Source organism: Pipistrellus kuhlii, unplaced genomic scaffold, assembly GCF_014108245.1.
Source record: "Pipistrellus kuhlii isolate mPipKuh1 unplaced genomic scaffold, mPipKuh1.p scaffold_m20_p_9, whole genome shotgun sequence".
Lineage (NCBI taxonomy): Eukaryota > Metazoa > Chordata > Mammalia > Chiroptera > Vespertilionidae > Pipistrellus > Pipistrellus kuhlii.
Window position 1 is genome coordinate 62973868 of NW_023425595.1, and position 27667 is coordinate 63001534.

The following is a 27667-nucleotide window of genomic DNA, read 5'->3' on the forward strand; positions in this document are numbered from 1 at the left end:
CATGTACCTTGGTTGGGGGCACATCCCCAGTGGGGGTGTGCAAGAGGCAGCTCTTCGATGATTCTCTCTTATCGATGTTCTAATTCTCTATTTCCTCTCTCTTCCTCTCGGTAAAAAATAAATAAATATATATATATATATATATATATATATATATATATATATATATATATTTTTTTTTTTTTTTTTTTTTTTTTTTTTTAAAGCTGCCTTAATCAAAACAGACTCATTCCAAGGGCAGAGCAGGTCCTTTCAGGGTTTGGAAAACAAGAGAGATTTTCATTACCTTCAGTGTCTTGTTCACCACGTCGACCTTGATCAGAGAATCCCCCACCAAATGCCGAAATCCACAGCCATAGAAGAAACGATACTTTTTGCCACAAAACTGGCCATAGTTGATCTGGGGAAACTCAATACCTCCTACTTGTTCTAAGTTCTCAGGGTGTAGATTTTCATAAGAGCACCAAATCTGAAAAGGTTCCAAAAGATTTGTAGTGATTGCCTAATCCTCACTTATTTTCATCAGTGTAAAAGTCTGTGAGGGGGTCATACTGTGGAAGAGTTTCTGACAGGGCTTGGAAATGAAGGTTCTATGTAATTTTTATATTGTTCTTCTTGCCATCATGGGTAAAATGCATAAAAAATTACCTGGTTTTCTGACTAAACTGATAGGAGGTACAAGTGAACTTTTTATTCTACTAAAGCTAAGACATTGATAGCTAGCCAATAATACGCCTGTGATAAGCACAAATTATCTAAAAGGCAGGGGTGACCAGGACCAATCTGAAATATTTAAACATTTTACAACCGTTTCTAGTTTTTCGTATATCTGTTTCAAAACACAAAAGAGATCGGTGAACACAGTGCTCACTCCCAAACTGAATTCTGCGGTTCAAACTGAATTCTGCGGTCCAAGCAATGTACCTGGACCTGACCCTGCTCAGCTGAATGTTGTGAAACTTAGTGTCCATCAAACACTGTGGGAAACGGCCAGTGAGTGAAAACAACACTAACAGTCAGTGTCTTCGTCTGATATCTGCTCAGAGCCTACCTTGCCATCAGCCTGTTTCACAGCACTGGCTGAGGAGTAAGACAGCGGGCTGAGGTTCTCTCCCTCAGGGGCGTTCAAACTGGCATGTAAGGGCAAAACAAATCTTCGAGGGAAAGATGTGGCCGCTGAATTATAGACCTGTTCAGGAGAGAGAAGTAAACAGGTGAGGAAATTGTCGTTCATGCAACAGCAGCATGTCCCAAATTTTTAGATCCAGGCAACATTACTGGCATTCCTAAGTAATTGCATGCATGAGCATTTTTATTCATTTATTTATACAACGAACACCTGTTGAGTACCTACTACAGGTACCGTTTTAGACACTGGGAATACAGCAGTGAACGAAACAAAACCTCTGGCCTCGTGGAACTGATAGTCTAGTGGAGAAAGAGTGATAGTAAATAATATGTTATTTCATTGGTGTCAAATAAACAAATAATTATATAGCCCAGGTTCTTACAGTGATGAATGCCATTAAAAAATAGGGTGGGGAACTAACGAGTAACAAGGGCTGCTTCTTTCTTCAGGTTTGGTCAGGATAGACCTCTGGGTGAAAAATGGTTAATTTAGCAGAGCTAGGTTGCTCAAACCCTGCATATTCTCAAGAAAGGACTGTTTTTGTCTGGCACCTGGGAGCCAAGCTCTTCCTTGGATTGATCAGCCTGATAAAAGTACTCTGCATGCCTGAGGCCTTGAGTCACACTGTACTCGTTTATCCAGATAATTTATGCTGAAACTAGAGGCCTGATGAACCAAGATTCATGTAAAAATGGGCCTTCCTTCCTCTGACTGCTGGCACCACCTTTGCTCTGTCCTTTCCTCCTTCCCACACTGCCAGAGGCCTGGAGCAGCTGGGTGGTGTGGAACACCTGAGTCCTATCCTGTTTGGTTCCTGTGCATCCAAATTAACCTGCTATCTTTGTTGGGTTAATTTGCATGCTCACTCCTAATTAGCTGGTGGAGTCACAAAGGTATGGTCAATTTGCATCTTTCTCTTTTATTAGTGTAAATGTGATTTATAATGAGTCCCTGCTTTCTCTGTGGGGGTCTGGAGCTTCAGTAACTGAGATTACCCATGGAGGGGCTATATGTCTATGTGAAGATCCCCAATAAAGAACCCTGGACAACCAGATGCATGCCTCCAAGAATTCAGTTTCTTCCAGACTTCACCCCTGTACCTCTTTCTTTTGCTGATTTTTCTGGAACCTGTGAATCCTCCTAGTGAATTATCAAGGGGCACCCCCAACATAGCCTCTCTGCAGAGGTGATTTTTAAGTAAGAGACCCTAATAAAATAAGTGTATTTTTTCTGGCAATAGAATACTTTAAGTACATTTTCTCCCATAAAATATTGTAAGATGCAGAAGGAACTGCCATTTCTCCCATATACCTAGTCCATGTTATCTCTATCTCATGCAGAAATGTTTTTACTGGGTAAAGACTTAGTGTTATGTTTAAACTGCATACAGAGTTTGATTTTTTAAAATTACTCTTACATTCATTTAAATATTTTTTTCTTTTTCAAAACCATAACTGAACAAAAAGAGACTCCTAATAATGGTAGATAAGGTCATGTGGAGAGACAGAAAAGCTGGACAAAATGTTTAAAACAGCTGCTTGAAGGCACTGTTGAGCTAAAAAGGCAGTGAAAAGAACTTCTTCACTGACACTGCCCCTAGGGCCATGGAAGCTAGAGAGAAAATAAACAAATGGGACCACATCAAAATAAAAAACTTTTTTACAGCAAAAGAAACCATCAACAGAACAACAAGAAAGCCCACGGTGTGGGTGTGGGAGAACATATTTGCAAATAATACCACTGATAAAGGTTTAATCTCCAACATCTACAGACAGCTTATACAACTAAATAAAAGGAAGATGAATGACCCAATTAAGAAATGGGCAATGGACCTAAATAGAATATTTTCAAAAGAAGACAGAAGGAAGGCCAAAAGGCATATGAAAACATGCTCAAAGTCACTAATTATCTGAGAGATGCAAATCAAAACAACAATGTGGCAAGGCTGTGGAGAAAAAGGAACCCTCGTGCACTGCTGGTGGGAATGCAGACTGGTGCAACCACTGTGGAGAACAGTGTGGAGTTTCCTCAAAAAACTGAAAATGGAACTCCCATTTGACCCAGTAATCCCACTCCTAGGAATATATCCCAAGAAACTAGAAACACCAATCAGAAAGGATATATGCACCCCTATGTTCATAGCAGCACAATCTACAATAGCCAGAATTTGGAAACAGCCTAGGTGCCCGTCAGCAGATGATTGGATCCAAAAACTATGGTACATCTACACAATGGAATACTATGCTGCCATAAAAAAGAAGGAATTCTCATCATTTGCAGCACCCTGGATGGAATTGGAGAACATCATGCTGAGTGAAATAAGCCAATCAATGAAAGAGAAACACCACATGACCTCACTCATTTATGGATGATAAAGAACATTATAAACTGATGAACCAAAAGATAGATATAGAGACAGTAAAGCAACAAGCAGACTGTCAAATTACAGTGGGGAGGGGAGGGAGAACTGGGGGAGATAATAGATCAACCGAAGAACTTGTATACATGCATATAAGTACAACCAATGGACATAAAACTCTGGGGAGGGAGGGTATGTATGGGAGGGAGGGAGGGGGGCAAAAAAAAAGGCAGTGAAGAAAAATGGGGTGGAGATTTGGGAGGAGATAAACTAGATATTGGGGGTACTTTTTCCCTTTTAGGGCATAAGATGCTTTTAGGAAAAGACAGCTAAAGGCTGAAAAAAATCAAGAAATTTCTTTATTAAACTTTTTATTTTTATATAATTGCAGATTCACATACAGTTGTGAGAATACAGAAAAACAATTGATTTTGAAATGGGCAAAGGACTGAAAGAAAAATCTTTCACCAAAGATAAACAAATGGACAATAAATACATGAAAAAATGCTCAACAAAATTGGTCACTAGGAAAATGCATATTAAAGCCACAATGAGATAACACTTTAGGATGGCTATTATAAAAATGTAAAGAAATAAAGATATAACAGTGTTGGTGAGAACATGAAGAAATTGGAACACTTGTGCATTGCTGGTGGGAATGTAAAATTGTGCAGCTGCTATGAAAATTATTTGGCAGTTCCTCAAAAAGTTAAACATAGAATTATCATATGACCCAGCAATTTTAGGTAAATACCAAAAGGAATTGAAATCAGGAGCTAAAATAAATACTTGTGTGCCAATGTTCCTTTTTTAAATGTATTTTTATTGATTTCAGAAAGGAAAGAAGAGGGAGAGAGAGAAACATCAGTGATGAAAGAGAATCATTGATCACCTGGCCCCTACTGGGGATTAAGCTCACAACCCAGATATGTGCCCTGACCTGAAATCAATCCATGACCTTCTGGTTCACAGGTCGATGCTCAACCACTGAACAACACCAGCCAGACTATTTTCTAATGTCCTTAACAGTATTATTCAAACAGCCAGAAAGTAAAAACGATTCAAATGTCCACCAACAGATAAATAAGATGTGGTATGTGTATATATATTATCCAACCTTTAAAAGGAATGAGATTCTGATACATGCTACAACATGGATGACCTTGAAAAGATTATGCTAAATGGAATAAGCCAGACACAAAAGAACAATTCTTGTATGATTTCATTTATATGAGATAACTAAAATAGGTAGATTTATAGAAACAAAAGTAGAAAGGGAGAGGGAGAATTAGGGAGAAGTTGTTTAAGGGATACAGAATTTCTGTTTGTAATGATGAAAAAGTTTTAGAAACGGATAGTGGTGATGGTTGCACAACATTGTTAGCATACTTAATGCCACTGAATTGTACACCTAAAATAGTTAAAATAGTAAATATTATCCTATATGATAAAGAGGTAATACGCAAATTGACCACCATGCCCTTGCACAAGATGGCCTCCCCCATGTGGTCACAAGATGGCCACCACAAGATGGTCGGCAGAGGAGGGCAGTTGTGGGTGATCAAGCCAGCAGGGAAGGGCAGTTAGAGGCAACCAGGCCAGCAGGGGAAGGTAGTAGGGGGCAACCAGGAGAAGGCAGTTGGGGAGGACCAGGTTTGCAGGGGAGGGAAGTTGGGGGCAATCAGGCTGGCAGGGGAGCAGTTAGGCATCGATCAGGCTGGCAGGGGAATGTTTAGGGGGTGATCAGTCTGGCAGGCAGTTAGGGACAATCAGGAAGGCAAGTGGTTGGAGCCAGCAGTCCCGAATTGTGAGAGGGATGTTCGACTTCCAGTTTAGGCCAGATCCCTGTGGACAATCCTCAAGAGGTCCAAGATTGGAGAGGGTGCAGGCTGGGCTGAGAACCCCACCACCACCACCACCACTGCACTAATTTCATGCACCAGGCCTCTAGTGTTATGTATATTTTATCACATGAAAAAAGAAATAATGCATCCTTCATCCCTTTTCACCAATTACAATGTCTTACATAACTACAGTACAATATCAGAATTTGGAAATTCACATTGACATAATCCACTAACTTTATTCAGATTTCACTAGTTTACCATGCACTGGCTCTTGCAGGGATTATATCATGCTTCAAATTAAGATTAAAACTATTTAGGCCCAGAGAGAACCAAGATGGCAGCATAGGTAAATGCCTGTACTTGCCACCTCTCACAACCACATCAAAATTACAACTAAAATACAGAACAACCATCATTCAGAACTACGTGAAAGCTGGCTGAATGGAAGGAAGTCTTACAACTAGAGAAGTAAAGAAGAAAGCACATTGAGACGGGTAGGAGGGACAGAGGTGATGAACAGGTTAGTCCAACATACACGTGTCATTTTTTAATTGGGAGGTAGATCATCTCTATGGAGGCTGCCCATGAGGAACAAGAGGTCCCAGCCCCACCCCAAACCCCCAGACCAGGGTTCCAGAGATGAGAAGAGAAGTCTTCGAATTACAGGCTGTAAAAACCAGTGATAAATGTGGCTGAGGGACATGGAGGCTGCTGGAGACCCAGATGTTCCTTTTAAAGGGCCAATGAATGAATGTACTCAGACTCACTTACTCTGAGCTCCAACACCAGCTGACTCTGAGGGACCCAGACACATACAGGGAGAAAGTGGGCTACCTGGCATTGGGCAGGATCTTGGTGGCAGCTTTCTTCTAGGCAGGGATGCTAGTAAGGGTCATTGTTCCTGTGCTGGGACTTCCCTTGTCACAGGGCTGACTGACAGCCATATCTGGAATAGTTAACATTGTAAATATTATCCTATATAAAAAAGAGGTAATATTCAAATTGACCATCATGCCCTCACACAAGATGGGCTCCTACATGTGGTCAGAAGACGGCCACCACAAGATGGCCAGCCCACATTGTTTATTCCATTCTGGGGATTCCCTGAGACCCCTTTCCATCCAATTTGCAGCACCACCCAAGCTGTTTGAGGTGGCTTTTCCATATAAATGGCCTGTCCTGGTTCAGGCTTCAGACTTTGCTAAATCTCTCAAACAAGCTGCAGCTGGTGTCAACATGCCCCAAACCTATCAGAAAAGGCCCAAGATCCTCACTAGAGGCCTGCCCTACTTCACAGTTGGCCTCACCTCCTGCATAGCAGCTCTCCCACGGTAATTGCAGCTGCTCCTCACGTAACTGGCCTGGAGGTCAACTCCTCCAAGAGATACCAATAGCAATCAACACTTAACTAAAAGACTGTGCACACAGCCCACACAGGGACACACCTAGATTTCCTAGTTCAGGTGACTGGCAAGGCTTAGTCACTGGCCCCAACAGGACACCGACTACACAAGGCCAGTCTACCAACTCCAGGAGACATAGTAGCTCTACCTAATATATAGAAACAAACACAGGGAAGCAGCCAAAATGGGGAGACAAAAAAACATGTCACAAATGAAAGAAATAGAAGAAAGCAAACTATAGGATACAGAGTTCAAAACTATGCTTATAAGGTTACTCAAGAATCTTGATGAGACTTTCAAGGTTCTTAGTGAGAATGTCAAAGACATGAAAAGGACCAGTCAGGAATTAAACATACACTAATTGAAATAAAGAACAATTTACAGGGGTTCAACTGTAGACCTAAGAACTCTGAGGATCAAATCAATATTTGGAATATGAGGAAGCAAAAAGCATTCAGTCAGAAGAGTAAAAAAGAAAAAAGATCCAATTTATTGTCCTAGGACAATAGAAACTAAGGAGAAAAACAAATGGGACTAGATAAAAATAAAAGGCTTATGCATAGCAAAAGAAACCCATCAACTAAACAAGAGAGCCCACTGCATGGGAGAACATATCTGCCAATGTTAGATCCAATAAGTGTTTAATCTCCAAAATTTATAGGAAACTCATACAACTTAATAAAAGTAAAATAAACAATCTAATAAAAAAAAATGGACATAAGAGCCCCGCCTGCGTGGCTCAGTGGTTGAGCATCAACCTATGAACCAGGAGGTTAAATTCCTAGTCAGGGCACATGCCTGAGTTGTGGGCTCAATCCCCCATGTGCAGTGAGCAGGAGGCACACGATCAACGCTTCTCTCTCATCATTAATGTTTCTATCTCTCTCTCCCTCTCTCTTCCTCTTTGAAATCAATAAAAATCTATTTTAAAATGGAGAAAATGTCAAATAGACACTTTTCAAAAGTGGACATACAGAAGGCCAAGAGACATATGAAAAAATTCTCAAAGTCACCATCCGAAAAATGCAAGTCAAAATGACAATGTGGTAGCATCTCACACCAGTCAGAATGGCTGTCATCACAAATCAACAAATGACAAGTGCTAGCAAGGATGTGGAGAAAAAGGAACCCTCGTACACTGCTGGTGGGAATGCACACTGGTACAGCTACTTTGGAAAACAGTATAGGGTTTCCCCCAAAAATTAAAATTGAATTCCCATTTGACCCAGTAATCCCACTTCTAGGAATTTTTCCCAAGAAATCAGACACACCAATCAGAAAGAATATGTGCACTCCTATGTTCATAGAAGCACAATTTACAATACATCTTAATTATTGTAAACACCCTAAGTGTCCATCAGCAAATGAGATTAAAAAACGGTAGTACATCTACACAATGGAAGACTATGCTGCTATAAAAAAGAAAGAACTCTTACCATTTACATCAACATGGATGGATCTGGAGGGCATTATGCTACAGCGAAATAAGTCAGTTGGAGAAAGGTAAGTATCACACGATCTCACTCATTTTTGGAATATACTGAACAACATAAATTGATGAACAAAAATAGATCCAGCCGAAACCGATTTGGCTCAGTGGATAGAGTTTCGGCCTGTGGACTGAAAGGTTCTAGGTTCGATTCTTGTCAAGGGCATGTACCTTGATTGTGGGCATATCCCCAGTAGGGGGTGTGCAGGAGGCAGCTGATCGATGTTTCTCTCTCATCGATGTCTCTAACTCTCTATCCCTGTCTCTTCCTCTCTGTAAAAAAATCAACAAAATATATTTTTTTTTAAATAGATCCAGAGACATAGAAGTATTGAACAAACTATCAAACTGAAGAGGGAAAGCAGAGGATTGAGAGCAGGGAAGGCAAAGAGGGTGAGAGATCAACCAAAGGACTTGTATGCATACATATAAGCATAACCAATGAATACAGACTCTAGGGGGATGAGGGCATGTGCTGAGGGGTGGGGGTAGCTGGTGAGAGGTCAATGGGAATAAAAGAAGACATATGTTATACTATATATAATACTTTAAAGAATTTAAAATTGAAAAAAGAATAGGTGGAATATGGTCTTTTAAGGATGCTGAAATTAGCCAAACCCGGTTTGGCTCAGTGGATAGAGCATTGGCCTGCAGACTGAAAGGTCCCAGGTTCGATTCCGGTCAAGGGCATGTACCTTGGTTGCAGGCACATTCCCCAGTAGTGGGTGTGCTAGAGGCAACTGATTGATGATTCTCTCTCATTGATGTTTCTAACTCTGTCCCTCTCTCTTCCTCTCTGTAAAAAATCAATAAAATATATTTTTTAAAAAGGATGCTGAAATTATACTATAAAGTATAAATTATACTATAATAGAATAAAGAAATCTATTCTATTCTATTTAGATTTACTATTCTACAGTAAATTTGAATACTATCTCTTTAGAGAGGGGGAAAATAAACAGATATAATAGTGCTATTAGTAGAAAGATATTTAACCAATGTGCCTTGGATTTTAGTAGGATTATCATATTTTCATATTAAGGAATTATAGAAGCAACTAACTAAAGTATAAAGTCCAGAACAATAACACATAATTGAATATAGAGTCCAGAACAATAACACATATACGGATACTTAATTTTTAGAATTAAAACTTCTTTTGCAAAGAAATGTAAAAGAATATTTTTATGACTTTGGCATAAGAAGATGTCTGAAATAGGTTACACAATGTTTTATTCTCAAAGTAAAAGACTGATATATTGAATTTATGGAAATGCAAAAGGCCAAGAAAAACTTAGGCACCCTTGTAAAAAAGAAAAGAGTTAGCAGGCTGTACTACAGATATCAAGACCTATTATACAGCTATAATGACATAAATAAGATTAGTAAGTATAAATAAATCTTAAAACCAATGTCTTTAAATGATTTCCAAATAAAACTCTAGCTAAAAATAATTTGTAATACATACCACAGGAAAAAATCTTACACTGAATTCAATATCAGGAAAAAAAATGAAATCCTTCAGGTAGATGAACTGGTACACTTTTATCAGAGAATTAAAGTTACGTCCATTTTGCTGTCCCTTCTAGTAAATTAAACATGTTCAGTGGTCAAGTGTAATAAGCAACTAATCACACCCTCAAAACATCTCTTGGTTTTCTTTGACGTGCTTTCTATCATGTATTAAGTATGTACTTCAAATTATTTACAAGTGTTAAATGAATAAGCGACAAAACTGTGTCTTTAAAACCATTCTCCCTCCATATTGCCAATGAGACAAGAGAACAGCTATTTCTAAGGTTACATAGCCAAAACCAGGACTTGGCTAGTTCAAAATTATTTTGATGACACCTGCAAATCAAAGATGTTTACCTGATCAAGCTCTTCCCCAGCTTTCCTAAGATTCTGTAGTTGGTAAAGTTCTAAGCTTCTTCCATTATCTTGACAGCACAAATCAATTACAACACAGCCCTGGTCCTCAAAAGCATTGATTTGATGAAACATAACAAACGGCTTAGTGAAGTACATCCCTGGAAGAAGCTGCAGGAGAAATACAAACAATGAAAAAGAGACTTTTTTTTTCCTCTTCTCTTTTCTTTTCTTTCCTGCCACAGGTTTATTTGTACAAACAGCACAGGAGGGCACCAGTGCCACGCAGACAGCAGCCCAGGGGCCCCAGTGGTCCTTCTGTCCTCACATGGGCAGACAGAGGCCTCTACTGTGAAGCCTTTGTGGGGGCCTGGGCACCTTTGGGAGAGGGAGCCTGACCTACGGCCGCACCCGCAGCCTGGGGCTTGGTTTCCGCCTTGGCCTTGGCCTTTGGCCGGCAGAGCCTGAGTCCCTTGGCAATGCAGCATGAGCACGTTCCCCAAGTTTGGGGTGAGCAATGTAGGCAAGTCGACTGAGTTTGTGGCTGCAGCCCTTTGGGATATTGGTCCTGGGCTCCCTGGGCTTGACCAAGGCTTTGATGGCCTCAGCGCGGGCATTCACGGCCTTGGCGTTGTTGGCCTGCATCTTCTTCAGGCCCTTCTTGTGCTTCTTGGCAAAGCACATGTTCTACCCTTAAGAGATTCGTATCCTTGTGACCAGTGTTTCCTGATGCCCTTTCTGGGCCGTTTTGGGACTGGTGAGTGGTGTGGTTCTTGGACTTGGCCATCTCTGCACTGAAGCCCACGGCTCCCTTCTTTTCTTTTTTCTTTAGGGAACAGGTACAACGAGCTCGAATTAAGACTTCCCCCTGTTATGTGGCAGGGCATGTAGGTGCAAAAGGTAAGATTTGAAATGTAGAAGTAAATATGCTTTGATTTAACCATTGCTTGCTTAAGCCATCTCACTTCATATTAACTAACAAACTGGGGCTGTTTAATACAGACCAACTGACTGTTACAACTAACTCCAGTGTTTTGAAGGATAGATAATTCCTGAACTCTACATGGTTAAATAGAAAACACTGCTGCCCTGGCTGGTGTGGCTCAGTTGTCTGGTCATTACCCGTGCACCAAAAGGTTTCCGGTTTGATTCCCAGTCAAGACACATGACTAAATTGCAGTTTCAATTCCCAGGTAGGGAGCAGGCAGGAGGCAGCCAAATATTCTGCTCTATCAATGTTTCTCTCTCTCTTCCTCTTCCTTCCTCTCTCTCTAAAAATCAATAAGAATATCTTTTTTAAAAAACATTACTAGGTGAGGGCATGTGTGGGGGTGTGGGCGGCCAGAGTGAGGTCAAATGGGGGGAAAATGGAGACATATGTAATACTTACTATATGTAATACTTTAAAGAATTAAAGAAATAAAGAATTTTTAAAAAATACATGGAAACAAAAAAAGCACTGCTATTAAGTGATATGATAAATTTAAGTGATTAATTCTTCAAAAATGTACTCACTATTAACATTTTTTAATAAAATGACAATACAGTAAATTTAGAATACTATCTCTTTAGAGAGGGAGAAAATAAACAGACATAATAGTGCTATTAATAGAAAGATATTTAACCAATGTGCAGAAGACCTTTGCATGAACAACATCTTCTTTTGCAAATATTATGATATGGAAAAGTCCATGCTAAGAGGGTTTCTAGATGCCATTTTATTTTTTATTTTATTTTATTTTTTTATTTTATTTTTTTTTTTTACATATTTTAATGATTTTTTTTTGCCCCCCTCCCTCCCTCCCCCATATCCCCTCCCTCCCCATAGTTTTATGTCCATTGGTTGTACTTATATGCATGTATACAAGTCCTTCGGTTGATCTATTTAGATGCCATTTTAATTAAATCAGATAATTTAAAGGATAAAGCCATTTCCTACAATGTTCTAATATACTATCAGGTCTAGTAATAATTAATGTCGTTTTAAAACATTCGTTTAAAATCTTGCTTGGCGTTGACTTGTATTGACATAACCTTCAAACACGTGGTATCTACAGAACGTGTGAAGTGCAATTAACAAGTTTTGCTTGAAAAAGTTTGTGTTTGGTTTGGTTTTTGTTGCAAAACTAGGGCTAAGAAGATGGCGGATGAAGAGCATAATCGGCACTGCATGCTTTATGAGTTCCAATTAGGAAGAAAAGCAAGTGAGGCTGCAAAAAACATCTGTAGTGCTCTTGGTCAAGATGCAGTTAGCGCCAGAAAATACCAGCGTTGGTTTGAGAAATTTCATGAGGGAAATTTTTCGTTAGATGACAAGAGTGGTCGAGGCCGTGTGTCCAATTTTGATCAAGAAGCTCTTCAAGCTCTTTTGGTGCAAAATCCTCAAATTACCCAACAAGAGCTTGCGACAACTTTAAATTGTTCACAAAAAACAATTTCCAATCAATTGCGTGCACTTGGCAAAGTCCAAAAGTTTGGAAAATGGGTTCCTCATGAGTTGACCGACAACAACCGTAATCAAAGAGTCACAATTTGCAGTTCGCTCCTCTCTCGTCAAAACCGTTTGCCGTTTTTAGAGCAAATTGTTACCGGAGATGAAGAATGGGTGCTGTATGTTAATTTGAAAAGGTGGCCTCAATGGTTGGACAAAAATGAGGCTCCGCAGCCCATGCCAAAACCTGACTTGCATGGGAAAAAAGTGATGTTGTGTGTTTGGTGGAATTTTAAAGGAATTCTTCATTATGAACTTTTACCATCTAACCAAACCATTACAAGTGCAGTGTATAGTGCCCAATTGGAAAGGTTAGCCCAAGCTTTAAGAGAAAAAGAACCCGCGCTGATTAATCAGAAGGGCGTAATTCTTCACCACGATAACGCACGACCGCATACTGCAAGAATCACTGCTGAAAAACTGCGCCAGTTGGAATGGGAAGTTCTCCCTCAACCTGCATATTCTCCTGCTATTGCCCCTTCCGATTACCATTTGTTTCGTTCTTTGCAAAACTTTCTTCTTGGAAAAAAATTTAATAATGAAGAATGCCTCAAAAATGCATTGACCGAATTTTTTGCATCAAAATCACAAGAATTTTACAACAGAGGGATTAAAATGCTTCCTGAGCATTGGGCACAAGTAGTAGAAAACAACGGCAACTATATTGTTGATTAAATTTTGTTGTATTGTTTAAATAAATTCAATTTTAAAAAGTATTAGAAAACGACATTAATTATTACTAGACCTAATAAATTCCCTGTGTTAATTAATAAGTAGTTAGTCATACCTATGAAAGAAGGTACTGTCCTTGATTAAGAGTCATGCAAGTAATGCCCTGTGAGAGTAAAAATCAACCAAATGGAAATGTGCCTTTGTTTCCAATCATTTTCATGAATAAATACACTCAAAATACTCCACCTGTCCAGTGTGCTTATTCACCACATGAAACCGTGTGTTAGACTGGGGCTCCCAGCTGATTCCGTCTGAGAGGGCCTTTCCCCGGATTTTAGAAGTGATCATTTTCCATAGATTGATTTTTAGAGGTTGTTCAATGAAGATTATGTAGTTCTTTGTCATTCCTGAAAGGTTCCAGCAAACATTAAAGTGTTATTTGGTAAATTAGAGTTGTCTGAAATGTGACAGTTTAGGGAACATGTTTGAATGCTGGCCCACATGACTGCTGACCCAGACAAAGGCCGGCCAAAAGTAATTCTTCACTGTTTCCCAGCTTTGTTATACAGATTTCCCGTTCCTACTTTAAAAAGGGAACTGCTTATGATAGGTTGAGTGCACTATAGTCACTTTTTATCTTTTTTTCTTTCTTTTAAAACTGTTGTAGTTTAGGGACAAGTAAAGAAATATAATATGAAAATGTGATTTATGATCTGAACCTTTATTCCATAATCCTCTTGTTATTTATACCAGGGGTAAAGACCCAGGAGCAGATTGTCTATAAAGATTTAGAATACAAAAGAAAAATATTCTGAGAAAAAGCTAAAGCAATCTATATAGAATATGAATTTCCCAAAAAATATATAATCAAGATCTTTATTTGTGGTCTTTAAAGTTACCTAAAATTTTGAATCCTGTCAATTAATTTTTTATGTTCAAATGATTTTTTAAATTAAGACTTCAACTTTTTAGAACAATTTTAGGTTCACAATAAAACTGAGGGGAAAGTACAGAGATTTCCCATATACCTCTTGCCTCCCCCTACCCCCCCACAGGCATAAGCTCTGCATTATTAACATCCTCCACCAGAGTAGTACATCTACACTAATAAAAGAGAAAGATGCAAATTGTCTGCACCTTCGCGATGCCCACCAGCCAATCAGGGGTGAGTAAGCAAATTAACCCAACAAATATGGTGGGTTAATTTGCACATGCAGGCACCAAGTGTATATAAATTAACCCAGCAATGATGCAGGTATTCCACACCACCTCAGCTGCTCTAGGCCTCTGGGCAGTGTGGGAAGCCAGAAAGACAGCTCTGGGCCAAAGCAAAGGCAGAAAGGTAGTTCCGGCTGGAGCAAAGGCAATGCCAGCAGCCAGGGGAAGGAAGGCCCATTCCTGCACGAATCTTCATGCATCAGGCACCTAGTTTCTTATAATTGACTAGGGACTCAATGCACAAAATTCGTACAAGAGTAGGCCTTCCTTTCCCCGGCTGCTGGCACTGGCTTCCCTCCAGGACCCAGGCTTCCCTCGAAGCCCCTGCTTTGTCCGGAAGGTTGTCAGAAGGATGTCCAAACAAATTAGCATATTACACTATTATTATTATAGATGAACCCACATTGATTCATCATAATCACTCAAAGTCCATCGTTTATATTATGGTTCACTCTTGATTTTGTCAATTAATTTTTTAGTGATTACTTGTACTAAAATAACTATCCTTTCAAGTAGTCAGTTGGCTAAGGAAAGAAGTATATTACTAACCAGAATAAACTTAAGTGGCATTAAAATGCAACCTTGACCCAAAATGTTACCATACTCTGATAAACAGTATTAGCATAGTATTTGCCTCTGCTACTGTGACACTAAAGCAAGCCCCATTGCAATTTGCTTCATCTCTGCACTCACCAAAACTATGGTAATAAGAAGGTTTAAGACGCTCTGTAGAAGCAATCGAACATATCACCTGGGCTCCATGGATTGTATCCCCAACATCCACCTTTTCTGGAGGAACCCGAATAATATTATAGCAAGAACCTGGAAAATGGAAAATTCTGTCTTAACAATTTTACATACATCCTAAGAATAAAAGATAACCCTTGTACCTATGCACTAGGCCCATGGTTGGCAAACTGCGGCTTGTGAGCCACATGTGGCTCTTTGGCCCCTTGAGTGTGGCTCTTCCATAAAACATCACAGCCTGAGTGAGTCTATTTTGAAGAAGTGGCATTAGAAGAAGTTTAAGTTTTAAAAATTTCGCTCTCAAAAGAAATTTCAATCGTTGTACCGTTGATATTTGGCTCTGTTAACTAATGAATTTGCCGACCACTGGACTAGGCAAAAGCAGTTAAGAGATTTATGCAATGTGCATGATACCCATATTTCATGAAGGGTTATTTCAAACAGACTTAGATATCAAAAATATATGAACTTGCCGAAACCGGTTTGGCTCAGTGGATAGAGTGTTAGCCTGAGGACTGAAAGGTCCCAGGTTCGATTCTGGTCAAGGGCATGTACCTTGGTTGCGAGCATATCCCCAGTAGGGGGTGTGCAGGAGGCAGTTGATAGATGTTTTTCTCTCATCGATATTTCTATCTCTCTATCCTTCTCCCTTTCTCTCTATAAAAAATAAATAAAATATATTTTAAAATATATATATGAACTTTATGAGAGTCATTAGCTAAGATTTTCAAACACCACACCCAAAATAATCCACCAAGTTTATTTTATTGTAATATTCTCAAATGGTTATCCTCACACACCCTGAAAATGAACCCAATTTCTACGTCATAGGAAAAAAATAAGGTTAGCAGACAGGAATACCCTCAAATTCTATTTGTTCCTCTCCCTACTACCCAAACCCAGCAACTACAATCTCTATTTGCATCCATGTCCAAATCCTTCCTCCCAGGTCTCTGGATCCTTGGATCTGCTTTAGGCCCCATCTCATCCCATCTCATCAACATTCATTCAGTCAGTCATTTGCCTGACCATTATTGCTTCTTCAAGAATCAACTTAGGTATCCATCCACTCAAGAAGCCTTCCCTGAGTCTTCTCCACCCCATGTCATTTGGTGGCCCGCCTCTATGTCCTCATTATCTCTTATATTAGGGGTGTCGAACTCAATCAGAGAAGGGGCCAAAATCTAAAATCCAGCCTAAATCGAGGGCCTAATGGTTTACTGAACAGTCATAAACTGTCATTGTGATGGAAACGCAGCGGAGTGCAGTGATGACATCGCGGTGCGGGCCACATTGCAAGGCCTGGCGGGACGGATTTGGCCCGCAGGCCTTGTGTTTGACACATGTGTCTTATATAGTCATAGCACTTATCTCATGGTATTATAATTATCTACTTGCTTATCTGCTTCTACTGGGATAAGCAGATGAACAACTAGAGCTTTTCAAGAGCAGATTTATCTCCTTCACCTTTGTATCCTCCGTACCAAACAAGGATATACATTTAGTAAGTACACTATAAATAGCTATTAATGGATTGACTAACAACATGTTTGTTAAATCATTCAATGAATGAACAAATATTGAGGTCATACTAAATGATCTTCCTGGTAATATTGGAATTGCCAATGTAGGTCTTGAAAAACTTGGGTAACCTGTAGTTTCTTGCAACCACTAAACTTATTTTGGAACAAAATAGCCATATAGCTCTCTCTTAATTTATTCAACAAGTACTTGTTGAATGCCAGATATATTCCAGGCACTCTTCTACATGTCATAAATACCCTATTTTAGATGCTTGTACAAAATAGACAAAAAAAAGTCTTCTTTTATAAAGTTCAAATTCTAATAAATCATACAATAAGTAAAAACATAATGCTTCAGATGATGATAAGAATTGTATTGGAAAGTAAACCAGAAAATGGGGTTCCAGAGTAAATGTATAAGGATGATGCTATTATTTAAATTTTTAAATATGGTAGTCTGGGAAGGCTTCAGTAAGAAAATTACATTTGAATAAAGATCTGAAGCAGGTGAGGAAGAGAGTCTTGGTGATATCCTGGAGAAATGCATTCCAAGAGTAGAGAAGAACAAATGCAAAGAATCTCAACCAAGAGTTAGTTTACAGTATTCAAGTACATAACAGCAAGTAGACCAGTGTGGCCTGTCAAAGTGAGCAAGAATAGTCTAAATGAGGTGGAGTGAGTTAAAATAAATAAATAAATAAAATAACTGTCTGGCTCTGGTCAGGTATCTTAATTGGCTAGAGAGTTGTCCCAGGCACCAAAGGGTGATTGGTACCAATCCCTGCGTTCAAGGATGAGGGCTGCTGATCAATGTCTCTATCTATCTATCTATCTATCTATCTATCTATCATCTCTCCCTCTCTCTTGCTCGCTCTCTAAAAACAATAAAAACATATTCTACAGTGAGGATTAAAAATAAATTTTTAATAGTAAAAAAAAAAAAAAAAAAAAACCTGTCTGATATGCTCAGAATAAACTTAAATGGGGTAAGGGCAGAACCAAGGAGAAACTATTATAATAATTCAAATGAGAGAGTGGTTGCTCAGACCAAAGTTGTGAAAGTGGAGCTGATATGAGGTGGTTGGATTTGGGATATATAAATATTTTTTATAGATTTCAGAGAGAAAGGGAGAGGGATATAGAAATAGAAACATCAATGATGAGAGAGAGAATCATTGATGGGCTGCCTCCTCCACACTCCACACTGGAGATTGAGCCTGCAACTCAGGCATGTGCCCTGATCAGGAATCAAGCCATGACCTCCTGGTTCATAGGCTGATGCTCAACCATTGAGCCATTCTGGCCGGGCAGATTTGGGATATATTTTGAAGGCATTGCTGAAATAATTTTTTGACCTAGTAGATGGTGATGTGAGAGACACAGGTGTGAAGAATGATTCCAAAGTTATCATCCTAAGCAACTGGAAAGGTGGAGTTACCATCAACTGAGTTAGGAATTTGTTGTATTGATTTTTTTTAAAGAGAGAGAGGAAGGAAAGGGAGAGAGATGCAAAGTTAAGCATCAATCCCCTGGCTGCCTCTTGCATGCCCTCTACCAGGCATCGAGCCTGCAACCTAGCTATGTATGTGCCTTAATGGGGAATGGAACCAGCAATCTTTTGGTGCATAAGACAACACTCAATTAACTGAGCCACACCAGCCAGGGTGGTGGGAAATATTTTAAGCAGAAAAGTTTTGAGGAAAAGATCAGAGGTTTGGTTTTAGACAAGTTAATTTTATAATGCCTAATAGACATCTAGCAAAAACAGTGAGTAAGCAATCTACATAAATATATAAGCCTAAGCAACCAAATGACTGAACAATCAGAATGACCAGAACAACCAGTCACTATGATGCGCACTGACCACCATAGGTCAGACACTCAATGCAGATGCTACCCCTGGTGGTTAGCGCACTGTCACAGTGGGAGCACCACTCAGATGTCTGACCTGTCCCTGTGGCCCACCAGTCCAGCAGCAGCCACTCACTCCCTCAGTAGTCCTACAGGTCCAATCTCTGGAGAATAGACCGGGCACCAGTGAACCAGGTCCCACCAGCACAATCCTGACAGTGCTGCTGGCATCCTAGAAGTCAGCTTCAGGCACTACAGCTACTTCCCCTCCTTAGATACTTCCATCCTACTTTACCATATGGCCCATAGGAGTTCCCCATGTTGTATGCAGTTCCATCTGGGTCATAATGAGGATGTGCAGTTGCTCCATTCACAGCAATGAATTTGCTCCAGTCCACCTGCAAATTGAAGACCATCAGAGACTTTTAAACGTTACATGAGCAGGTCTCTATTTAGATGCATAAACGGTAGAGATGTGTCAAATATCCTATCTAATAAAAAAGTAATATGCAAATTGGCCATCATTCCAACACACGAGATGGCTGCCCCCATGTGTCAAAGATGGCTGCCCCGATGAGGATACAAGATAACCACCACAAGATAGCCAGCAGGAGAGGGCAGTTGGGAGGAACCAGCCTGCAGGGGAGGGTAGTTAGGGGTGACCAGGCTGGCAGAGAAGGGAAGTTGGGAGTGACCAAGCCTGCAAGGAAGGGCCATTATGGGGGACCCAGGCCTGCAGGGGAGGGCAGTTAGGGGCAAACAGAGGACCAGTTAGGCATCAATCAGGCTGTCAGAGGAGTGGTTAGGGGGTGATCAGGCCGGCAGGCAGAAATGGTTAGGGGCAATCAGGAAGGCAGGCAGGCAGCAGTTGGAAACCAGCAGTCCTGGATTGTGAGAGGATCGGGCAGTCGGACATCCCTCGAGGGATCCCAGATTGGTAAGGGTGCAGACTGGCTGAGGGACACACAGCCCTGTGCATGAATTTTATACACCTATTCTTTAAAATAAGATATGAAAACTACAGCCTAAGCCCTAATATCTCACCTCTGAGAAATCAAAATCATTTTTCCTTCTAAAGAAAAATAAATGAACTTCTCCCAAATAAAAACAAAAACCCACCACCGACGAATAAAAAATGTACAGCCCTAACCGGTTTGGCTCAGAGGATAAACTTAGGCCTGAGGATTAAAGGGTCTCAGATTCAATTCCAGTCAAGGGCATGAACCTTGATTGCAGGCACATCCCCAATCGGAGGTGTGCAGGAGGCAGCTGATTGATATTTCTCTCTCATCAATGTTTCTAACTCTCTATCCTTCCCCCCTCCTCTCTGTAAAAAATCAATAAAATATATTAAAAGAGAGAGAGAGAGAGTTGGCCTCTTTTGGTCTTCTTTCTGTTTAAAAGTGTACAAAAATTATTATACAATAAGGGTAAATTCCCCCCCCCCCCCAAGATCACAGAAAGCTCAAAAGAGTAATAATTAAAATTAAAATTCTGGTTTGGGATGGGAATGGGGGGATGAGGACAATTATGTGATACCATAATCAATAAATTAAATTAAAATTCTGGCCATAACCAGTTTGGCTCAGTGGATAGAGCGTCAGCCTGTGTACTGGAGGGTCCCAGCTTTGATTCTGGTCAAAGGCATGTACCTTGGTTTTGGGTACATCCCCAGTTGGGGGTGTGCAGGAGGCAGCTGATAGATGTTCCTCTCTCATCAATGTTTCTAACTCTCTACCCCTCTCTCTTCCTCTCTGTAAAAAATCAATAAAATATATTGAAAAAAATGTAAATTCTGGCTTCTCTCTCTCTCTCTCTCTCTCTCTCTCTCTCTCTCTCTCTCTCTCACACACACACACACACACACACACACACACACACACAGCCCTACCCCTTTTCCCTTCCCTTTTGTCTTCCCCCAGGCACAGTTACCTTTGCCTTTCTCTCTCCTAAATTCCAAGGGCCCTTCTTCTATCTCTGTAACTTCTTTCCTGAGCCTATACAGCCCAACTGGCTCCCTGCTACTACCCTGTGACTTTCTAAATAAGCTTTCTCTTAATTAAAAAAAAAAATTAAAAATCTGGTCCAAATTTTTATTTAACTTTTAATTAATGTGTTAAGTGAAAGTAGTATGGGTCTAGACAATTTCCAGTCCAATTCTACCTGTAGCTAGGAAAAACATGAGCTGACCACAGTAAATGTTTTTTGTTTTGTTTTCAAAATTTTTTGTTGTTGTTTTGTTACAAGTATTTAAATTCAAAGAGGCAGGGAGAGAGAGAGAGAGAGAGAGAAAGAAACAGCAATGATGAGAGATAATCACTGATTGGCTGCCTCCTGCATGCCCCCTACTGGGGATGGAGCCTGCAACCCAAGTATGCGCCCTTAACTGGAATCAAACCTGGGACCCTTCAGTGGGCAGGCCAACACTTTATCCACTGAGACAAACCAGTGAGGACATAAATGTTATTCTGTTTCTCCCTTACCCTACTCTGCAGATGTTGGGACTAAGAAAGAAGTCTAGAAGTATGGAAAACCGATCCAAGGTCATTCTAATCAGGACAGAGAGTGCACAGAGGGTAATATGGTTATGTTTGGCTAAGGATCCTATTTCTTAATCAGATAGCTACTACACTGAAAAGTATTCTGAATGAAAAGAAATTCGGGGGTCTGTTTTATTCATTTTTTTTAACCTACATTTTACCTTTTCTGTTTTTTCCAGGGTTTCAATGTCCACTTTATTCATAAAGTTGTTCTCAGAGCTAAGGTAGTAATCACCCTTGTACCACACATAGTTGACACTGGTGTTGTCAGTCATTGCTGAAACAAAACCCAGAGTTATTGAAGCACCACAAGAGGAGGGAGAAAGCAGCTTAAACATTCTCTCATACTGAAAAATCTATTTCAAACTTTATATAGACTTCATATAGCATAACAATTTAAATAGTCATTATTATTACCTGCAAATTCTGGGCCAAGTAATAGCTGCTTACCAGGTAGCTCAAACTTGGACATGAAACATTCAAAAACATTCCTGCATGGATCAGGGAGAGCCAGGGTGCCAAATTCTGAGATCACAATTCGGTTCTGCACACTATTGGCCTTGTACGTGTCACTCTGCAGAAACTTGCTCCTATATGTGACAGTGCCCTTCTCCATCCTAAATTGGTGAAGCAACGCCATCCCATCAAACCAGTGATTGTACCTTCAAATAGGAGCAGAAATAGAAAAACACATGGGGTCAAAATGAGAGATTTCAAATATAGAGATAATGAAATGGGATGGGTTCCCAGCACCGCCTGATTAGTCAGAGAACCTGAAATTAAAGGATGATAGATTGAGTACATCCTGGAGTACAACAGGACAGAGCACTAACCCTTCTGACCCTTACCCCTTGTCAAAAACCTCATACTTCAGAAGGCTGAAGAAAACCCTAAACTGGTGCCTCCTAAAATAATTCTAATCTTTACCTTTGACAAGGAGACAATTCTGAGATGTTCTAGGTTAAATTAGAGCAGCCAGAGTGTAGAAGGAAGAGGCAAGAAGGGGTTAGTCAGTTAACTTCAGGGCACAACCAACAAAAGACTGCTTTCACTCCTGAGTGTAAGTGGGAACTTTGAATTAACCTCTATGTGGCTATTCCCATCATTATCTGAAAGACACTACCAGGCATCACCCACTGGAGGAACCTCTGCTTCTTGCTTACACAGGAACTTTCTATAACCAACCCAGAGGAGCAAACAGCAATGCATCTATCCCAGAACTGAGCCTCCTTCACCTTATCCAACCCACCTTATTTATAGCCAATGTAAATTCTTTCCAATGCACATCTTTCTCCCCTCTACCTGATGTATAAAAGTCCTTCAACACCAGGACAGCAGGCATACTCGTCTTTCCCACTAGCTGTGCTGGTTGTTCAGACTTTATGCCCCAGCACCTGATTATTCTCACTAGCAATGGTCCAATGAATCCTTTAGTTTAAAAAAGCTTTCAGCCATGGAGGTTCTTTGTTTTATACCTTATAGCCAAGAGAAGAGCATAAGAGGATATGGAATGCTTGACAGCTCTCAAATTCAAATGGATTTCTATGCTTTTAGAAATCTTTATCTTCATATCTTACATGCATTACATTGTCCATTTACTTCAAAATTTTTCAAATTTATCAAAATTACGCGAAAGTAAACACTAAAAATTATCTACTTTAAGGATGGAAGATTGAAAAGCCCTCAGGAAAAGTTTGTGGTTTTGCTTTCAAGAGGATTTAATATCATATAGTCTTTTCTTTCATATGCTTGACAGTTTGAAATCTTAATGTCTTCAGCATGGATAAGCAAGGCAAACATCATTGTCTTAAATGGCAATGGTCCTGAAAGCAGGGATTCAAAGTGTTTATAGTATCATTACTTACAATAACCTTAAGGTGGAAGCAATCCAAATAACCATCAATGAATGAATGGATAAGCAAAATGTTTACATACAATGAAATAAGCAAAAGAAAGGAAATTCTCCAAAAAAGAAAAAGAAAAAAGAAAAGTAAAAGGAAGAAAATTCTGTTACATGTTACAACATGGATAAAACTTGAGGACATTATGCTAAATTCAACAAGGCAGTCACAAAATGACAAATAATGTGTGGTAAGAGCTATAGGAGGTATCTAAAGTAGTCAAATTCATAGAAAAAGAAAGTAGAATGGTAGGTACCAAGGGCTGGGGGCAGCTATTGTTTAATGGATATGAAATTTCCATTTTTACAAGATGTAAAAGTTTTGAAGATCTGTTTCACAACAATGTGAATAAATTTAACACTAGCCTGTACACTTAAAAATGCTATGATGGCAAATTTTGTGTTATGTGTTGTTTACCACAATAAAAACAAATTAGGATATGAGAAAGAAAGAGAGGGAAGTAAAGCCCTCTTTACCCAATAATTTCACATACCATATTTACCATAAACTACATTTTCATAAGTTCTTGGATCTATGTCTGAGCTTTCTGGTCAAATCACTATTTGTCTATTCATATGCCAATATCACAATGTTCTAATTATAGAGGCTTTATATCATTAGTATATTTTAATGTCTGAGAGAGGTAATTCCACCACTGAAAATTCTCTTGTTAGTGTTTTCTTGATATTCTTGCATATTTATTTTTCCATATGAACTTTAGTATCAATTTGTTTAACTTCCTTAAAAAACTGTTGTAATTTTTATTAAGATTATATCAAATTTAAAAAATTAATTTATGAAGAACATAACTTTTTTTATATATTTTATTGATTCTTCACAGAGAGGAAGGGAGAGGAAAAAGAGCTTGAAATTGAAACATCAATGAGAGAGAAACATCAACCAGCTGCTTCCTGCACACCCCCCACCAGGGACATGCCTGCAACCAATGTACATGCCCTTGATTTGAACCAAACCTGAGACCCTTCAGTTCGCAGACCGACACTCTATCCACTGAGCCAAACCGGCTTCAGCTGAACTCAGATCTTTATGTTGTTGAATTATCCTATTCAAGGACAGAAGATGTCATTCCATTTAATTGTGCCTTTTAGAAGTCTTTTAATTTGCACATTTCTTATTAAGTTCATTTCTAAGTATTTAATTTTTTTGTTGCTATTGTATTTGAGGTTTTTTTCTTACCAGTATGTCTCTTAACTTGCTACAGTTTGTGTATATTAGTTCTTGATTTCAGTATGTTAATTTTACATCCTATTACCTTACCTTTCATTGTTTGAGTAAGTCATTCTCTATAGTTTTCCAGGTTTACCATGGTATCAACCACACAGATAGTTTTATTTTACTAAGCCTTGTGCCTATAATCAATTTCTTTAGTCTAATTGTATTGGTTACATCTGATAGAATATCAGTGAAGATAGTGACTATCCCTGCCTTGTTCCTGCCTTAGAAAAATACCTATAATATAAATATTCATATACACAATACTTATATAAACATATGTATATATAAAAATATGTGTAAGTATATGAGTGTATAGATATAAGTTAAAGTATTCATCAAGTTCTATTTTCTTGAGTATTGTTATGAGGAATGGATGTTGAGTTTTGACAAAAATTTTGTCAGAATTTATGGAGATAATCCCATGATTAGTTTTCCTGAAACCTATTAATATGGCATATAATATTAAGTGATTTCTAATAATATGGGTTATGATAATAAGAGATAATAATGAACCTATCTTGCATTCTTAGAATTAATCCTACCTAGTGGATTATATTTTTAGTATAGTGTTAGATTCTGTTTATTAATAAAATACTTGCTAGTACTATGGTAGCACTATATATTTTGTACTTTTTCAAGGATATTTATAAAAATATGAATAAATAATGGTTTTCTTTCTTAATGTATTTTTATTGATTTCAAAGATGGAAAAAGAGATGAGATCAAGGATGAGATAGAATCAATGATTGGCTGCCTCCTGCATGTCCCACACTGCCTCCTGCATGTCCCAACCTGAATATATGCCCTGATGTGGAATCGAACTGTGACCTCCTGGTTCATAGGTTGATGATCAACCACTGAAACAACCAGGCAATAGTTTTCTTTTTCGCACCATCTTTATAGTGTATAGACATCAAAATTATCCTAGCTTCGTAAAAAGAAATGGGCAGTTTCCCTTCATTTTCAATTCTCTCAAGTAATGTTTGGAGCATTGGGATTATTTAATATCTGGGAAATAATCTGGGCCTGGTGCTTTCTTTTGAGAAATAGTTCCATAATGAGTTGCTCTTTTTCCTCTACACAACTTGATTGGTTTGAATTTTCTATCTCTATCAATATTTATCATCTGTATTCCCTTGGGAAACTAGCTGTTTCATCAAGATTTTCATATGTATTTGCATAGAGGCCTGAAAAGTCTCTTGTAATTTTTAATCCGTTTAAACAGTTTCTTTCTCATTGTCATTTCTTATTTTTGTGCATTTGTGCTTTCTCCCTTTTTCTTTATCATGTGAGCTAGTAGTTTTTCTATTTTGGCAATATTTTTCAAAAACATTAAAAACAAAAGTTCCAATAATTCTTGCTATTCTGGTCTAATTCCCTCTAAAACCACAATATGTAGAAACAAATTCAAAATATTTTGGGTATAAAACCAGACACTTAGGTTTCTCACTTAAGATATTTCATATTCTTTTCTTCCCTTCTTAGTTTTCTTTGTTACAATCTCATATTTTTTACCCACATCGAGCTGTCATCCAAAATTCCTAAGTAATTTTTAAAACCTTCTGCTTTCATCCTTGTACTTGTAAAATTTGTTTTCCTCATCCTTACTTACATTTAATAATGATTTCCTCTAAAAGTGCTCAACCTTTTAGATTCCATCTCCCAAAACCCCACAGACCCTGTCTTTTCATGCATTCATTTATTCAAATCAACCGAAACAGCCAGGAATTGTGCCAAACCCAGCGCTTACAGGTACATAAATAACTATGACACAAAATGATTGCTGCAACAACGGGGGAAATGTTAAAAATGCTATCCGTGCACAGAAGGGACAACAAGATGGAAGGATGTTGGGGTCAGAAGGAATCAAAAGGCTCAAAATATTTGGCTAGTTTGTTAAGGATGTCTGTGAGGCCACGAAGAAGAGAAGGGCATCCTAGGGACAGGAAAGAAGATGAGAGCCTAAATCGAAGCAGCAAAGTGAGAAAAGCACCAATTCCAGAAACAAATCAGAGGGGGTGATAAGATGTGTGCAGTGACAAAAAGAGAGGCTCCAAAAAGTCACGCCTGAATGACTGGCTGATGATGACCATTAACTGAGAAAGGGAATACGGGAAGAGCAAGTACTGAGGAAAATAAATACCCAATAGTTTGGTTTTGGATAATAGTCTGAGCTCTTTGTAAAACATAAAAAGGCCACCTCTTGTCTAGAGCACAAGAGATGGGAGCAAGGTGGGAGGTACATGTTGGAGAGTATGTACGTGTGATAGGTACAGCCATAGGTGTGAGCGAGACATAACAACTACCATCTCCTGAGCACTGACTACACACCAGGAACTGTGCTAAGGCCTTCACCACATCTTTTCATGTTCTCTCTCTCTCTCTCTCTCTCTCTCTCTCTCTCTCTCTCTCTCTCTCTCTCTCTCTCTCTCTCTCTCTCTCTCTCTCTCTCTCTCTCTCACACACACACACACACACACACACACACACATTAGTCCTGTGAGAAACTATCTTTCTCATGTCACACACACAGAAACCCATGTTCAAAACAACAAAAACCCTAGGGTCACAAGGCTGCTAACTGTCAGAACAAGAATCCGAACTCAATGCTGACTCCAAATCCTGGGCTTACAAGTGAACTACAAGAAGTTATTTTGCAGGAAAGGTCAGTGAGGAGACGACACAGAAGGAAAAGAAGAGATTAAAAAAGTACTAACTGGCAATTTTTGTCAGCTATTGAAAGAGCCTTTATACATGCCTGTCCCCTTTACTCTTCATACCCAGCCATTAAAGCTGATATTAATCCCCATTTTTCCATATGGGAAACCTTGGTCAAGATCATAGCACTGATAACTGGTGAAATGGGATTTGAAGCCACTGCACAATCCTATATAATAAAAGCCTAGGTGGCGTCATACCCTAATGCCACATCATCATAAGATGGCTGCTGAAGATGGCCACCCTCATGTCATCACAAGATGGCCACCACAGAATGGCTGGCAGGGGAGGGCAGTTGGAAGCAAACAGGACATTAGGGGAGGGGAGTTAGGGGCAATTGGGCCAGCAGAGAAGCAGTTAGGCGTCAATTAGGCTGGCAGGGGAGTGGTTAGGGAGCAAACAGGCTGGCAGGCAGAAGCGGTTAGGGGCAGGCAGGCAAGCAGGCAGGTGAGCAGTAAGGAGCCAGCAGTCCTGGATTGTGAAAAGGATGTCCGAGGGGCCCCAGATTGGAGAGGGTGCAGGCTGGGCTGAGGGACAACTCCACCATACACGAATTCTGTGCACTGGGCCTCTAATACTCCAAATAATTTATTGATAGTTTTACAATACCGAAGAAAGCATACAATGAGAGAAAAGAAGTGAATATTCCGTGCAAAGGATGGGATATAGCAACA

The 27667-nt window shown here is 39.4% G+C and overlaps 1 protein-coding gene and 1 long non-coding RNA gene across 3 annotated transcripts in view; one reads left to right on the plus strand and one right to left on the minus strand.

Annotated features, from left to right (window-relative positions):
* LOC118713722 overlaps positions 1-3335 on the plus strand; it is a 24940-nt gene extending 21605 nt beyond the window's left edge. Inside the window, exon 2 of the long non-coding RNA XR_004986368.1 lies at positions 3307-3335. This is a non-coding gene — a long non-coding RNA (uncharacterized LOC118713722). The remainder of the gene's footprint in view (positions 1-3306) is intronic.
* The window catches only part of BCO2 (beta-carotene oxygenase 2), a 41208-nt gene that overhangs the window by 1948 nt on the left and 11593 nt on the right, over positions 1-27667 (minus strand). The window contains exons 3-10 of one of the 2 annotated variants that reach the window (XM_036428631.2): positions 21589-21800; positions 21300-21415; positions 18894-18996; positions 15171-15299; positions 13506-13666; positions 10100-10267; positions 1052-1189; positions 287-469 (exon numbers count right to left, since the gene is read on the minus strand). In XM_036428631.2, coding sequence (XP_036284524.1) covers positions 287-469; positions 1052-1189; positions 10100-10267; positions 13506-13666; positions 15171-15299; positions 18894-18996; positions 21300-21415; positions 21589-21800 — 1210 coding nt within the window. Of the gene's footprint in view, positions 1-210; positions 470-1051; positions 1190-10099; positions 10268-13505; positions 13667-15170; positions 15300-18893; positions 18997-21299; positions 21416-21588; positions 21801-27667 lie in introns of both variants that reach the window. The other variant, XM_036428630.2, reaches the window with a different exon arrangement.